The sequence below is a fragment of the Patiria miniata genome, unplaced genomic scaffold (genome assembly GCF_015706575.1).
Source record: "Patiria miniata isolate m_02_andy unplaced genomic scaffold, ASM1570657v1 HiC_scaffold_19, whole genome shotgun sequence".
NCBI lineage: Eukaryota > Metazoa > Echinodermata > Asteroidea > Valvatida > Asterinidae > Patiria > Patiria miniata.
This window is the reverse complement of record NW_024037057.1, coordinates 12,637,285-12,653,354: the sequence shown is the minus strand read 5'-3', so window position 1 is coordinate 12,653,354 and position 16,070 is coordinate 12,637,285. Positions and strand designations below refer to the sequence as shown.

The 16,070-nt window shown below is 39.4% G+C and overlaps 2 protein-coding genes across 2 annotated transcripts; one reads left to right on the top strand and one right to left on the bottom strand.

Annotated features, from left to right (window-relative positions):
* Positions 1-7,022: 7,022 nt before the first annotated feature.
* LOC119725829 (putative nuclease HARBI1) lies at positions 7,023-11,438 on the top strand. The gene is made up of 3 exons (XM_038197417.1): positions 7,023-7,381; positions 8,009-8,812; positions 9,468-11,438. Exons 1-3 carry the CDS (start codon positions 7,238-7,240, stop codon positions 9,720-9,722), a joined length of 1,203 nt encoding a protein of 400 aa, XP_038053345.1. The 5' UTR covers positions 7,023-7,237; the 3' UTR covers positions 9,723-11,438.
* Positions 9,901-15,035, bottom strand: LOC119725830. The gene is made up of 4 exons (XM_038197418.1): positions 14,798-15,035; positions 12,917-13,013; positions 12,366-12,453; positions 9,901-11,973 (listed from the first exon to the last, which is right to left on the bottom strand). The coding sequence occupies exons 1-4, from the start codon at positions 14,877-14,879 to the stop codon at positions 11,782-11,784; spliced, it is 459 nt and encodes a 152-aa protein (XP_038053346.1). The 5' UTR covers positions 14,880-15,035; the 3' UTR covers positions 9,901-11,781.
* Positions 15,036-16,070: the final 1,035 nt, after the last annotated feature.

The window sequence follows — 16,070 nt, the reverse complement described above, 5'->3', positions numbered from 1 at the left end:
ATGAAGACGGGACTTCTGTCGTCGGTGCTAATTCTGAATGACCAAAAAAAAAAAGATTGTAAGGGCTGCAGTAGTGTAAATGTGTGTCCATAAGTTGGGGGTGGGGTAAGAACGAACAAATTGAAACTCCCTAGACTGCAAATAAAAAAGTTGGGTTGAGCTAGCGCTAGGCACCCATTATTGAAATAAACTAGTTTATTATACAGTAGGCCAAACTAATTACATGTATACTTTATCTTCAAGCAAACTTGAATTCTTGATGCTGATTAGTCGATCCATGACAACAAACTGTGCTACATTACTAAGCGTATCGCTCTATTCTAAAATAGCATCCACATTTACCAATCAACAGCTTAGTCCACATTTCTGATCGAAATGACGTCACAGTTTCTAAAATCGACTTCGATTTGCCGGCTCGCATAACATTTACATGTCAGGATATATCAGGCGTTCGACCGTGGCTCTGCACACGTGATGTTTGATCTTTAGACTACTCTTTTAGTGATGCTAAAACAGAGCAGTTGAACACTAATATCATCTTTTAGTTTATTCCTGAATTTCAGCTTAATTTTGTTGTTGCAAACGCTATCCTTACCCCTTGAACTAAGACAATCTCCAAGGCAAATTTCGCTAGACCGGGATTTTTGCCGACCAAAACTACACGTAGTTTTCAGGTTGGCAGATTTTGCCGCAACACTGACGAGGCGCATTATTAGCATATTCATTAGCGTGATTCGGTTTTACTTCGCGTGGGTCTCGGTATCGACCGATGGAAGTTGAGGAAAAGGCTGATATTTATCAATTAATATGTTGTGAAAGAGGCAATAGTGCGAAATTTTACTACACACCATTATGGATAGGAACCTTATAAATATTCGTGAGGCTTGAACAGATTGACAGATATTGCAAAACACTATTTGTTACAGCTTTGAAAAATGGTTGTACCGACGCCTTTTTTTTCCAATTTCAAAAAAAAAATACTGAACATATCAAAAATCACATAGTTGCATCATTTTAAGACAAACAAACCCTGAAAGTTGCATGAAGATACGGTCTTTCAAACGGGAGAAATTTGTTTCCAACAGGTCTGTGTGCAGCTTGATTCATTTAAAATAAAGTTTTTCATAACCTTTACAAATCCGCCTCCGTTATGATGTATTAGTGGTTGACAGATAGAATTATGTAGCAGGCGTATTATCCCTAAAGAAGAACTATAGAATCGACAGTATAGTTTCAAAATCAAGGCAGGTGTAATCCCATCACATGATCAAAGAAAAAAATAGACCTGAGACATATACATCACGCTTTGTCTACAGGTGCGCCTTCCAATCATATAGAAAGCGCACATTCACACATGTGCTATTATGTGAAACACATGTTATGTCGATATAAATCAGCGTAAAAATACAATATATCATACAGCAGTCAGGTGTAAAATCAAATACCAACCTGGTGGTGAACCGTTGTACAGTGTGACAGCAATCCATCCAGAAGAAACATTACATGGGGCAAGACCTGTCACTAGATCCTCACCCATTATAATGGTAAACACTCCGTTACCATCAAGATCATATTGATCGAAATTCAAGCGACAGCTAGCTGTTTCTATTGTGTCTTGAGCCGTCTGAACAATATTACAGGTCTGAGCAGACTGCCAGGCACGTCTTCTGTAAATGTAAAGCCCTCTCCGACTCTGAGTCAACGTGACCTTCATGAATAGTTGGAAACAAACAAAAAATCGACTGTACTGGAAAATGCTCGATTCTAGTTATAAAACGTAAAAGTGTTTTGTTTATACACAAACCCATTTATATTGAATGATTGGTAATTAATCACTTTGACTTATTCAATTCATAAATTGTATAACTTTCCAACGTAAGGATTATAAGATACAGCGATAGTTGGAGCATGTTAATCGTTGAAAATGTATTGAAAAGTGACCTTCAAAATTATCATAAAATAGTATACAAGTTGTAATTTTATAAGGACAAATTGGTTGGGAGGATTGTTTGAAAGAAAATAGGATATCAACGAAAATAAAAATAAAAATCACGTTTTCTTGTCATCGGTTCTTTTAATTGGAACCAAAAACATTATGGAAATTCCATCAACAGCCACAATTGCAGTATCCACTTCTATTGTTGCACTGGTAATTAAGCTAGTGGCACACAGGCGAGCATGTAGTTCTTTCTCACCAACTCTGTATATGTATACTATTCTTCTAAAATTGCGAAGGGTTACACCAATTTCTTTTAATTTTACATCCCCAAATTTTGCAAACAAAAGTGAAATGGTACATGCAATCTCAGTTTATACTAACCTCCTGATCATATTTGAGGATCAGTTTATCCAAACTGTCTGAAGAATAAAATCCTTCAGCTGGCCAAGACTGAATGATAGTGGGACGTTCTGCAAAAAAAAAAGTTTGACCACACATAATATGTATGTTCAATTCACACGCAACCAGTTTCCCTTAACACCTTATCTTTGCACGGGCCTCGTGTGTATGGAATGGACATGATCAGTTTATAAAATCACAGTCCTCTGTGGGCCGATTCAAAATCAGTTTCAAGAACCATTCCAATATTTAGCATTGTATCTTTCTCTTTCTACATTATGACCAGCGTTTTACCCCTTAAATGCCCCTATAAGTTTCGGGTTTTGATATCATGTCTCATCGTTGTATAACAATCTATTGTTCTCGTGGTTCTTTAACCTTGGTTTGATGGGAACATATATACCAAGGATAAAACGTAACGCACACACCTGTAACTAGCAATTTTGTTCCCCTGTGATACGCATGAGTAGTCTTCATATCGCACCTTCCTTATGTCTGATGAATGGAAATAGACCTTTTATCATGCTGCCACCATTTCAGTCATATTCTCTGTATCCAATCACAGTACTGAATTATAATTTTGGTTGTGCAAACTATTTTTCCTTCCAGCCTCGCTTTGGTTACGTTGATTTGAATGGGGGAAAAATCAAGATGGCCGCAACATGATAATGGTCTATAACAAAAGCTGTCCACTGTGAGCGCGCTCTATGCCAGCTTATATTCCTACAAGCAGCTGTATCTCACCTGTGTCAGAGCAACTTGATGGAGGCGCTGGGGTCGTGTAGTACGGAGTCTCATGATATCCTATACAAATATAAGTATTTTTAGCAAAAGCATCACCTAAATATAAAATTGTATGCCATGATAATTATTAAAAAAATATATATACACTCAGATGTTAGGAACTCGATTTTGAAAACTAGAAATCGTGGACAAAATCAGATCAAACCAAAAATTAGAGGAACTGATTTTGGGTAGCGCGAGTGGGGGACACATAGAAACCCTCTTCTCGGGAAAAGTGAGTCAATAATTAAACCTCGTTTAATTTACATGGATCTGGAAACTTATTCCATAACTATATCATGAATATAAATAATGAATTCTTCGTCAATTCATTCTTGTCATAAATACACCGGTTAGCCTATACGTCTTTAATTGGTGTTCTTACGATTTGGCAAGGGAGAGTGTAATACTTTGTAGAAATTGGTGTCTGTAACAGCAGCTGACGGAGCATAACGTGGCCCAGGACCAGTTACCACACCCTCATCCAACAGCACATGATACACTTGCCCTGCAGCTAGCAGTCCTTTCAATGTCGCAGGGACAACAACTTGCATTGTGTCTGGGGCAGGAAAGTGAACGTTGTCATCAGCGGAGGCGTCAATTGAAAATACCCGAGGACCGATGCGGTAGTAAACCTTGACAAAAGCAGGTCTACTCGGCCTAGATACCTGCGTGCGATTTTTACAATATGGATAAGAACAAAAGTCACTTATCATCTCCCTTTATACACTTATTCGGCGTACATACGTTGGCAAGTCGTCACTTTTCAATGTTAAGTAACTGTTATATCATGTGCTTGGACACTGTAGTTTCGTTGGTGTAGGACGGCCACGTGTCTGGGGTCGTATTCAGAAAACGACTTAAGTCCCCAAAAAAGTAAGCACCCCACTTAATTATGCGACTTAGACGGGTCTTAAAATTTAAGCAATATTCACAAAAGGTTTTCGTTGAGTGCCCCTCGTATTTTCATGACTTAAATCTAAGTCAAGTGGCGCACTAGAATTTCATGGCGGCTTTATTTCTTTCCGTTGGTTTGTATTTTTTAAGGCTCAACGTTTGACTTTCTAGGGGTCAAGGGAAATCTCGTCAATATCGATTATTGTAAATGGGAAGCTAAGCTGAAACCCTAGGATTGTAGGTCGCGACATTCTAACACTTATTTTCGATCGATTTGTTGATTTTTAGACGGGTGGCGCGAGTGCAATTGACGACGCAACAACTACGTCGCAGAATACGCGCACGCGTGATTAAGTTAAGGAAACACGCACACCTTGATTGAACTGCCGCCTGCGTAGGAATGTTTATGACGTAAATGTTTTGCGCATGAGCAAAAGTGATTGCTTGGAACACTTAACTTTAGCTGAGCAATAGGATAGGTAGGGTGCTTAGATCTTTCGCGAATACCATAGACATATAATAAAACCTAGACACGTCATTATCCGCTTTTACGTTGTGGTTTCTGTGAGCAAAACGGGCTGCGTCACGCGGCCTGGACGATGTGGACGCACTTGTGCACCACTTAGTTGTTTTGTTTCCATAGAGCTATATTAAATTCCTAGAGCGCTATCTCGCCATTCTGCGCGCGGAGACTTTTTGTCGGTATCTTAACAATGCGCGCACACTGTATGTACATTGTACAACACGCGTATTATACGTACATGTACACGTGTGGGCATGTATTAAAGAGTATGCGCATACATGTGCATACATGCGGAGCAAAAGTTTGCAATTCCGACTTGATCAATCTGCCATCAGCACCCCCCTCGCGTGTACGCGCATGTATTCATCGATGCATGCAACACCGTCCCCAGCCTCGACTCCAGGGGCGCGTGCTCGTTCCTTACACTAACCCCTGGCTGTGATGATGATGTAAATGACGCTGAATGGCTATTCACAGCGTACTGCGCGGGCGTTTCGAAGATTGCACGCCGGGCGCGCCCATAATGCGCTCGCGTGCTTAGCTTTGCACGTAACGTCACGTACGAAAAAAAATAATATGATTCTAAAGTCGCGATGCCTGTACGCTATGGATTATGTCAGCCGGGTTTTTCGCTAAAAAAACCCCCTGTATCTGTGGTTGTAAAGGCGCAAAAGGGGTACGTACATTTTATACAAATCTTTGCTAATTAACACAACGTCCAAACGTAGTGTTTGAAAGGATTGATTCTTCAAAATCACAACTTTTAACATTTTAAAGATGGCGTCGGCACGTAAAACGGAAAAACTGCAGCCCTAATTATAATGTACCGTATTTTGGTATATTTAAATTACACAATTCCAGAGGTTACGATCGCGCAAGGCATGATGGGAAACAAGATCGTTGCAAGATCGTACCCACGGGGCACGAGGTTGCACCGTCCATATGTATATGCAGCATGCAGCAACATCGCTCGGCCAATCAAAATAACCAAATTTTGAAGACTCGTTTATTATTTTCAGAAGGTATGAAAGGACGGATAACAATCTGCAAAAGTTTTAAAATGTCATCTTAATTTGTAGATTTCAAACATATAATATTTGGATGATAATGCTAAGACCAGCTGCTCTTAAATTTAACTTATAAAGGACACGACATTCAAATGTTATTTAAAACAAAGGGGAATCTTTATTGGGGTTAACCTGTAAAAGATGTTAAGATCCATAGCGCCACGTGTTGTGCGTAAATAGAGCCGTTTCAAACATAGATATAGAATAAAAAGACTAGATCGGCGGCGCATGAATACGCGCCATAGAGTGTGCACAAATTTTCCCGTTCCATAGATATAGAATAAAACGACTATTCTATATCTATGGAACGGAAAAATGTGTGCACACTCTATGGCGCGTATTCAAGCGCTGCCGATCTAGTATCTATGTCCCGTTCCATTTTGGTTGTTTCTTGAGGGGGCACTTTACTGTTAGAGGGGGCACATTTATGGCCGCAAAAGGGGAACTTGGGAAAATCTGGGGGGCAAACGCCCCCCCCCCCAGCCCCCCCCCCGGTTCCGCCGTACCTGCCCATTTTGAATTTTGTTGGAGGAATAACTACTTCAGGTCAAAAATATATCTTTCCATACAAACCTACGGAAAAAAAGGTGCGTGTATCGCAACGTTTGCCCCACGCGCTGACAACTGGCGCCGTCCATGGCAGAACGCGCGTCTGTACGCACTGCCGATCTAGTCTTTTTTATTCTATATCTATGGTTTCAAAGCATTCGAACGTACGCGTGCGTGTGTCTGTTTCTACCATAGATATAGAAGTCTTTTTTATTCTATATCTATGGTTTCTCCTCTTCACCATGGAATGCGTGTGCGTTTTCAGCGGAACTTTGGCTGCGCACATACGCAGATAAGGCTGAGTGCGTGTTAGAAATAATATCAAAACAACATGGGCGAGTTTTTAAGAATAAAAACGCCAATCACCTGCAATACTGTGCTCTAATTGGCTTCTACCCGAATGGGAAGAAGCCAATCACAGCGAAAATTAATTTCCATAGACTGTGTACAAACGTTGAACAAACCAGGGCGTGTGCTTGACAGATTGACAGAGTCGGGGTTGCTGCAACACATAAAAATAACATGTACATGTACTTTTTAAAATGTTGGTCTTGATTTGACGCATGAGGGCGCGTTATGGTGCGGCGTGTAAAAGTGCATAGACATTATGTACAGTGGTACAGTCCAAGATTTTATTATATATCTATTGGTACAGTGTACGTACGTATGCGCCATGCGCACATTGAGATACAGAACAAGCGCAACCCAGACTTGGCCAAGTCTAACACTTAGGGTGATATCGCACTGTGTTCATTGCGCGCGTTGTGCGCGCGTGTGGAACCTGCCGGCGCGCTAGCTTTGCACAATGAGAACTGCAGCGTCAAATGCCCAGTCTTAGGCTGTGTCCGAAACGGGCGTCTAGGGCTATTGTCTAATGTCTACGTCTACAGCTACGGCTCGACGCGTTCAGGCCGATTGGAATTCGGACAAAGCTACGGTCTAGGTTTGCGCCCTCAAGCGACGACTTAACGTTATGTGGTAATTATCGTCCGTTGCTACGCGCCCTCGTGATTATCGTCTGCTGCTGATTGCGCAATGCTTGTTTACAACCGAGAGAATGATTCCATTCAGTAGACTAGTATGATCGCTAATGATGATGCCGTTATTAATTTAATAGCTGCTATTCAATTCTTTGTTGTCCTAAATAATCAGAAATTACTTCAAATCCAGCAAAGAAGAGCTTTCATCCTCCAAGTTCTGAATGTTCTCACACCAGCAGAAAACGTAAGTGAATTAGCCATGTGTGATAATTAATGTGATGAAATCTCAAAAAGAAATTAAGTTCAGTTCAGTTGACTTTATTTTCTACATAATTATTGAGGATAACAGCGGATATGGTTAGGTTTAGTTAATATTAAATTACATAGAATTGAAACGTGTACTTTATCTAAAGGTTTTCATTGGTGTGGAGGGGGTCCATAAAAAGCAAAGCTAAAATTTAAGTGTAAAGAGCAAGGGCGTACATCCGTGTTGAAAAGTGGGGGATGATCCAAAAATTTTGTATAAATTGCCAGCGTACGTACACAATAAGACAGTTATCTTGAACGTACATGATAAGAGTGGGATTTTTGTTTTTATTCATGTGGCAGCACTACACTTTTGCATTAGACCTATAGGGTATGGTAAAGACATGAAAGAGTGCACATCATTATCTTTAGACAAGATATTCACATTAAGTAGTAAAAAAATAAGCACATTTGTCACCACTTCTGGGGGTGGGTAATCCTATGGGCCACCCCCCCCTCCAAAACGTGAGGGTGGGATCCCCCCCCCCTTCCTCCCCGGGATTTGCACCTATGGTAAATAACAACTGTGTTGTCATTCTGTTTTATCAAACTTTCAAAATTTCAGAATCTTCCAAGAGAGCCTTATTGTAGACTCAGAGTCCATTTGTTGCTAGATTTGCTGAGGGAGCCACTGCAACTGAAAAAACACTGTCGAGTAACACAGGCCACCTTCCTCAAACTTCTGACAGTGATCTCTACAGAAAGTCACCACGGCTGGGATGAAGACATTCAACTTCTGTGCTTCCTGTTTTGGCTTGCATGTGGATCAGCTTATAGGGTCGTCTCCGCAGCAACAGGTATTCCCAGGTCAAGCATCTGTGATATAGTTCACAAGGTCTTGAAGCGAGTGTTGAATGGCATCAAAACAATAATTAAACTGCCACAGCAAGATGACATCCCTGTAATTTCCAGGGGGTTTTGTCGATTGGCAAACACGGATTATATTTCTATGGCTGCAGGTAGCATAGATGGAACCCACATCAAGATCATGCCCCCTGACTCTAGACGAGAGGACTACATAAATCATAAACTGTTTTACTCCATCAATTTGCAAGCAGTCTGTGATCACAGAGGAGTATTCCTAGATGTATTTGCTGGATATCCAGGTTCTGTCCATGATTCAAGGGTTCTTAAATGCAGCCCGTTATACCGCCAGAGAGATTATCCCCCTGAAGGATACTACTTACTTGGAGATACGGCATATCCATGTCAATCCAGACCTCTAGCTATTCTCACTCCCTACAAGGCTCCTGCCTCTCCAATACAAGGAAGATACAACTACCACTGTAGCAGGGCTAGAACAGTCATTGAGAGGGCTTTCGGTCGGATGAAGACGAGATGGAGGAGCATTTTCACAAAGACACTTGAAGTAAGAACATGGACTTGACAAGGGTATAAAAAATGTAGACAGATGCCGCTACATGTATTAATTGTTTTTGTGCATACATTTCAAAGATTTAGTTGATTTGGTATCAACTGGGCTGGGCAATACTTGGATCATCTTAAGACAAACTTTTTCGTACCCACCAATGTCAGGCATGGCCCATCTCTCAACAGTTTCAAAAAGCATTATAAAAACTTTTTGTTTTTAACAACCGCCCCACAAGGGCGGATCCAGAACACAATTTTTTGGGGGGCCAAAAAAAAAATTTTGGTCCCCCCAAAAAGTGGGTCAAAAAATTACGGCGTGGGGGTTCAGGGCCCGCTTTAATAAGGGCTCCGAAATTTTTTTAGATTCTAGATGCTCTGGGGTGCGATCTGAGGCAATTTCTGACCACTTTAACCAACGTTTTTTTGAGGAAAAGATGGTGGTGTACTCATTGCCTGCCTTTATTGCGATGTCATATAAAAAAAAAATTGGTTTTTTTTTTTTTGGGGGGGGGGGCCATGGCCCCCTTTGGCCCCCCCCTGGATCCGCCCTTGCCGCCCCAGCCCCCACACCCCCAAGCATTCAACGCTTTCATCTCTCTTTTTTTATCAAAATGATTTAAAAATAAATTGAATTACTATTTGTGTCATTTTAGATTTCTCCTGTTCTGGCACCAAAAGTTGCTGTTGCATGTGCGATTATGCATAATGTGTGTGTTCTATCGTGTGATGAGTGGGCAGAGGAAGCAGACGATGATGAGGATGATCCTCCCAATGAACAACCTGCTATGGAGCCAGATGACCTCGAGAGGGGACATGTATCTGCTGAACCACTCAGACGGCATATTGCTGCACAAATATCTGCACCATTAGACATAGTTCAGGAACTTCATGAGCATGACTATCTGTAAGCATTGAGAAAAGGGTGTTTGTTCTATTGCCATTTCTATCAAATCGCTGACAAGTAGGCCTGCATAAGATTCCCCTTTTAAAAAGCTATAGTTGTATTATTTGTCGTTCCATTTTAAGTCCATTAACAAGGGAGTATGGTGCTACATGTATATAGGACATAACAACATCATTATATACTTCAAGTTCACATAACATTTGTGTTTATTTATATTACATGTCTTAAATAACATAAACAACATTTTGAGAATAAATAATTATTGCAAATGCCCAGTATAATCCTTAAATAACATGAACAACATTTTGAGAATAAATAATTATTGAAAATGCCCAGTATAATGCTTAATGCCAAGTATAGTTATTAATAAGGGAAAAAAATGAGTGGCGATGAGTTCTTAAACAGCCGTTTAAAACCGGCAGGGTCGTGGCCGTGTGATAAAGGACCAAGCCGAACCGGGCCCTGCAAGGTCTTAAACGGCCGTTTAAAAATGAGTCACTACTCTTTTATTCCCAATCATAAATTCCCTTTTGGTTAAAAGGCATAATAAAGTAGGAAACTCTGTAAAACTTATGTTTTCCAATGTTCTCGAGCTCTGTTACGTGATGGTGCATTTTTATGAGACAGTTTTCGGATAGCATTTGTGCGCATAGTAACAAATCCTCGCATCCATGGGCTAACCCGCACAAATGCTATCCGAAACTGGTTAAAAACAGCTCCAGCTGTGCCTTTATCAACCGTTAAAACACCCCCACCTGACATGCTCTCCACCAATAGGAATATTGAAACTGTCTGGAGTATTTATAAATTACTTATTAACCCTGCGATGCATGACCAAAAACAAATGCTATTGCCACACCACAATCTATATTTTCCAGACAAGTCATTTATATTTTCAAGAGGGCTTTTTCTGTTTCAAAACCCTGATAGATCCAAGGCTTGCTTTTAAAAATAAATATATTAGCTGGTCTTGAAAGTACATTGTATAGATAACTGCTGTTTAAAATACTACACTAACAGGCTTTCAAACTGTTTTTTTTGTAAATACGTAACATTTTAATGTGTAAATATGTTGTCATTCTTCCCCCCACCTTTTTCGAATTTTAATAGATGACAATTTTAACAATTAAAGAGCATCTCTTAGGTAAAATTACGTTTTGTGATTGACTTATTTCCCAATGAACAGAGCCCTTAACAAAATGTGACAAATTACAGGCCTCTAACCTTACATAAAAGTGGTAAAAACTGTAAATTTATTTGATATAATTTCAGTGTGAAACCTTATCGCACAATGACGTCACGTTGTAAACAAACATGAGAAGTGGGTCTGTATATACCCTGTACGGGGAATGGGTATATTTATAGTGCATGAATTTCCATAATGCTCAATCGAATTGGCATTGAAAAAAATTGTGTTGAAAATTTGTATGAAGTCTTACAGACCCACTTATGTTTGTTCACAATGTGACATCACTGTGTTAAAATATTTTGCACTGAAATGGTATCAAATAAAATTTCAATTTACAACACTTTCATGGAAGGCTAGATGCTTGTAATTTTGTACACATTTTATTAAGGGTTCTATCTATTTGAAAATGAGTGTATCACAAAACTTAGTTTGACCTTAGAGGTGCTCTATTCATTTGGCAGAACATTTTTTAAAATGGAATAAATGAACATTAAAAATGGAATAAATAAACATTCAAATTCGACAATTGAAGCCCACTATTGTGCCAAATAATTTTACAGTGTATTTGGGTGGGGCTGTGGTACCAAACAAATGTTGTCCACCCAACCCACAAAACCAATTGAAACTGTTTGAATCATAACCAAATTTGACATAAGTTTTGTGACAGGCAGCATGAAAAGCCAAAACTGTAAATCACTTTTCATGGGCTTTGGTTTCAACTGCGGTAACAAGACGCCCCAGGAGGCCAATAAGAGCATCATTTTGTTTTTGTATCTGTTCTTCTTGACTGCGCAAAAGACAGTTTTGCTGTTTAATCATCTCGATAACTTCATCGCTGGCATTCTTTCTCTTCTTGGACGGAGGACTAGATACTTTACTTTGCTCTTCGACTGAAGTGGATGCAGCCTGCTCCTCTGGAAATGTCTCCAAAGAAGAGACAAGACAGGGTGGAGTAATGATAGGTCTTCCCCCCTAAAACTTTGTCCATATCTTGGAAATATGACCAGGATACTGGTGTGTCTTCACCCTCCTCAGTTCCTGTTCCAGTCGGTGGGTGCTTCAGTTCCTGTGCACAAAAGCGAGAAGTTTAACTTATTATCCAAATCATAAAATTCACTTCAATAGGAAAAAAATCGCAATATTTTACTTTGCATATCTTGTGGGTTTTGGATGTCTATTATTATAAGTGCAATAGGAAAGATTTCCATCTACGAAGTTCACTCAACACCCTGTGTACAAACCCTATGAGATTGGACTGAAAAATTCTAAGTGCTTTCTAAGAAGTGCTTGTATTTTCTCACTGCTGAAATTGACTTTGATGACATGAAATTGCTATCTGGGGGCTTGTTAGTCAATACAGAGGAAAATTAGTGAACTTCGTATATGGAAATCTTTCCGTGCAATATGTGTTTCAAATCAAATGGAAGATACTTCAAGATAACAAAAGAGGGAAAATACCTTATACTTCTGGGACAAGTTGGTCCACTTTTTGCGAGCTTGCTCTGGAGTTACCTTGTCCAGAAGATCCATCTCTTTCAGTATTATTCTGTATAACATGAAAATGCAAATATAAACTTAAAGGACCGTCAATATTGAACTATCACTCGGCCACAACCCTGCCAGTTTTTAAACTGTCATGTAAGACCTTGTCACCATTCTTTTATTCTCTTATTCAAGGTGTTGTCAGAACTTCAGAGAAAAAGCAGGTATACAATGCACAGATGTGCATTTTGGAGGAAACTGCCTTGGGTACGAATATCTGTACAGTGTGTTGCAGGTTTCCATTGACTATGGTACACAAATGTAGTAAAACCAAGAAAAAAGAGGAAATCAGATGATCCATAGAAGAGTAGCATGCCTGGATGCACATGTTTAAACATAATGATTTGAAACCAGTATTGAACAAATTAGGTTTCAACATGTTCACGTTCATGTGAAACTGTCCCAGGTACATGTATATGATAATTTTTAATTCTTTCAAGATTCTAAACCCAATCTTAAAAACTTACGTGAAAGCATCACGGGAAGCCCCTCGCTTGCCACTTTTGAATTTCATGTTGTGCTTATCACGCATCTGAATAAACAGTCGGCACTCATCTTCAGTCCCTATTATAATTGAAAAGAATTTTACACCAATTGTAATAAGACGTTTTGTCCACACATTCATATCTTTATTTGTATAGGCCAGGGGAACCTGTCAGTACTTCAGTAAAGCCGCCCCCCCCCAAAAAAAAAAACACACCAAAAAACAACAGCAGCAGCAGCAACAACAACAAGCAAACAAACAAACAAACACCCCCCCCCCAAAAAAAAAAAGAAAGAAGAAAAAACAAGAAAAAAACTTAGGGGGCCTACTTCCCTTTAACCATAACCATTTTCTTCCTCCCTCCATTCCTACAAATTAACTTGTTAAAAATATATAATAAAATGAATTTGAGTCAACTCGTACCCTTGCCAACTTGTGCTCAACCAACTCGTACTCCAACCAACTCGTGCTCAACCAACTCGAACTCTAACTTGTGCTCGTTTATGATTTGCACGCTGAATCGCGCTCCGTGAAGTGATGAGCTTCAATCTCATAAACTCTTTTAGTTATTTTATTCAAGTATTATTTTTTATCAGTATTTGATTTGATTTTGATTTGATTTTTTTCTGTTGAATTTATTACTTAATTAACCCTATCTGTCGCAGCCCTGCCAAACACCAACGTTTGGGTTTTGCTTGGCTGTGTACAGTACCAGTATAAAAACTGTACATGGGGCACAGCTGTACATGGCTAATCAGATGGGGTAAAGTATAATATCTAAAATTGTTTGGTTTGAATTTCTCCCTCCCCCACGTCTATTTAACAGAAAAGTCTGCTTTATTTTTATTTAGGCCTATTTATAATTTAAAAAAGTATTTTCAGGGCAATACTCGCATATATTGCATACATTGCATACATTTTAAAATAATCAAGGTATTCAATAAGAAAAAATACATCAAATGAAAATACAAAAACACCAAAAATAATATACAAGCACGAAATTGTCAGAGTACGAGTTGGCGCGAGCACGAGTTGACCTAAATGAGTACCAGTTGGTTGGAGTAAGAGTTGGTTAGAGTACGAGTTGACCTGTTTCCAATAAAATCTGGGAATGTTATCCATCATGTCCATGGTGTTTTCTGGCACACCATGGAGGAAGAACCATTTTGTACTTCTCGCTATATTTATTTCAAGTTACTGACAATTCTTGTACACAATTTAAATGTCATAAATAGTAAAACGGGCAGATAGCCCCATAAATCATGTAAATAGGGCCTAGTGCCAATAAGTGCTGGCTCATTTTTCATGAAATTCTAGGGAGAAATATGCCAGCAATACAGACATTAAAAAAACCCTCTAATTTCAACTTGAATTTTACAAAAGTAACCAGCACATTTTTGTTAACAGCATAGCCTGAATTGTGCTGTGGATAAGTAAACATTTCCCCCAAAAAAGGCAAAAAAAAAATGAATTGGCCCTTGTGGGTTTAATTTTCAGAAAATCTCTTTCTTTTTGGTGCAAAAGGATTAGGGCCACGGAGCAGAGGTAGTCTAGCGTATTGACACTATTTATGAGGCTAGGGCAGATCCAGATATTTTTGCATCAGTGGCACAGGCTTTCTACATCATCATGTAAATTCTGACATTCAAATTTCAATAATTATGTAGGCCTAGCCTAGGCCTAGAGACTAAAGAGAGACATGATACTACGCATTCAATATCGTGTAAACACATCGCCGGGGCCGGGCCGGCTTATTGCGACTGTTTATCACTGAATTTCACTCACAGTAACAACAAGAGGTGGACCAGAAGTTAAAACGTTTCTTTTCATCAAAGGAAACAGGTTCATTTGACCAAAAACTTACATTTGTGAGTCTCGTTGACACAAACACTCCCACCAGCAGCAGTGCGACCAGCTGTTTCCGTCTCGGTCATGTCGGTCGCCATTTTGTTTAGAAATTTAGCGCCAATGTAGACAACAAAATTCACGGCTAGATTTTGATGACGTTGTAGCCATAACCGTAGCGCTAGACGTCATTTCGGACACGACTTCAAAATGGCCGATGCTGACAATAGCCCTAGACGTAGCCCTAGACGCCCGTTTCGGACACAGCCTTAGTCCGGCAGGACATCAAAACCTTCAGTTATCAAAGGTTACATCGCAATGATTCAATTTATTTCTCATACAGTAGTTTATACAACCATTTATCTTTTAAAGTTTTTGGTACGCTATAACAAAACATTTGTTCAGTGAGAACGTGTCTCGGACGCTGAATTCAGGCCCAATTTAACACATGATTCAGCAACTTTTGATTTGAAATCGGGATCCTAAAATATTGTTTTTCTCGAAATATACAGCTAAAGCTGAGCTGAAACTTCATCAGGTTGGTTGTTCAGCACCCTTCTTTAGATTTGGAGCAATTTTGTTGCTTCAAACGAACAGAATGCACAAATTACAAATGATGGACTATACCTTTAAAAGAAATATGTAAGTTGTGCGCGATCGCGTGCAGATATGACATTTCGATGAAATTACGTCCCATCATGCAACTGGATCCTGAGCAGGTTGCCCCCAATTTGAAGGTGGAAATAACTTTGAATAACAGCTTACTGACGCATGATGTACACGTTGCTATATCAATAGTACTCTTTTCCACATTCTTACAATTTTGTACATGCTTGAATAAAGGTGATATTTGTTTCTATCCAGAATATGCTGTCATGCATCACAGCGCCCTTTCCACTCGAACATGTGGCCTATAAGACGGACCAGTGTTCATACTCACGTTTTGGTTGAATTTGAAATGAAAGATCCATGTGGCCGACCATGGAATTCTGGTGACTGCTGGATCGGGCCAGGTCTCAACAATGACAGGAGGAGATGCTAGACCAATATCAATAAAAAAAAATTATAGAAAAGAATTGGTGGGCATGTTAAATAGTGCAGTGGTTGTGGTAGGCTGAGGGAAAGCAGGGGTTTGACAAAAACTATGTGGTCTGTTTGATTGATTTGCCATTGGAAAATGGTGGATTTTTTTTGGGAGGAATATATCAACAATAAACAAGAAAAGGTTATGTAATAGAAAAAGGTACATACTATAACCTTTTTTGCCAGAATAGAACTGTAGAATAAAATTA

Bases quoted from the DNA above. Each gene is read 5' to 3' on its own strand.
- LOC119725829 (XM_038197417.1), top strand. From the start codon at position 7,238: ATGATCGCTAATGATGATGCCGTTATTAATTTAATAGCTGCTATTCAA. The intron at 7,382-8,008 runs GTAAGTGAATTA...TCAAAATTTCAG, and splicing joins TTCTCACACCAGCAGAAAAC to AATCTTCCAAGAGAGCCTTA. The intron at 8,813-9,467 runs GTAAGAACATGG...GTGTCATTTTAG, and splicing joins TTTTCACAAAGACACTTGAA to ATTTCTCCTGTTCTGGCACC.
- LOC119725830 (XM_038197418.1), bottom strand. From the start codon at position 14,879: ATGGCGACCGACATGACCGAGACGGAAACAGCTGGTCGCACTGCTGCT. The intron at 12,454-12,916 runs GTAAGTTTTTAA...CATGTTATACAG, and splicing joins GCTTCCCGTGATGCTTTCAC to AATAATACTGAAAGAGATGG. The intron at 11,974-12,365 runs GTATTTTCCCTC...TTTTGTGCACAG, and splicing joins ACTTGTCCCAGAAGTATAAG to GAACTGAAGCACCCACCGAC.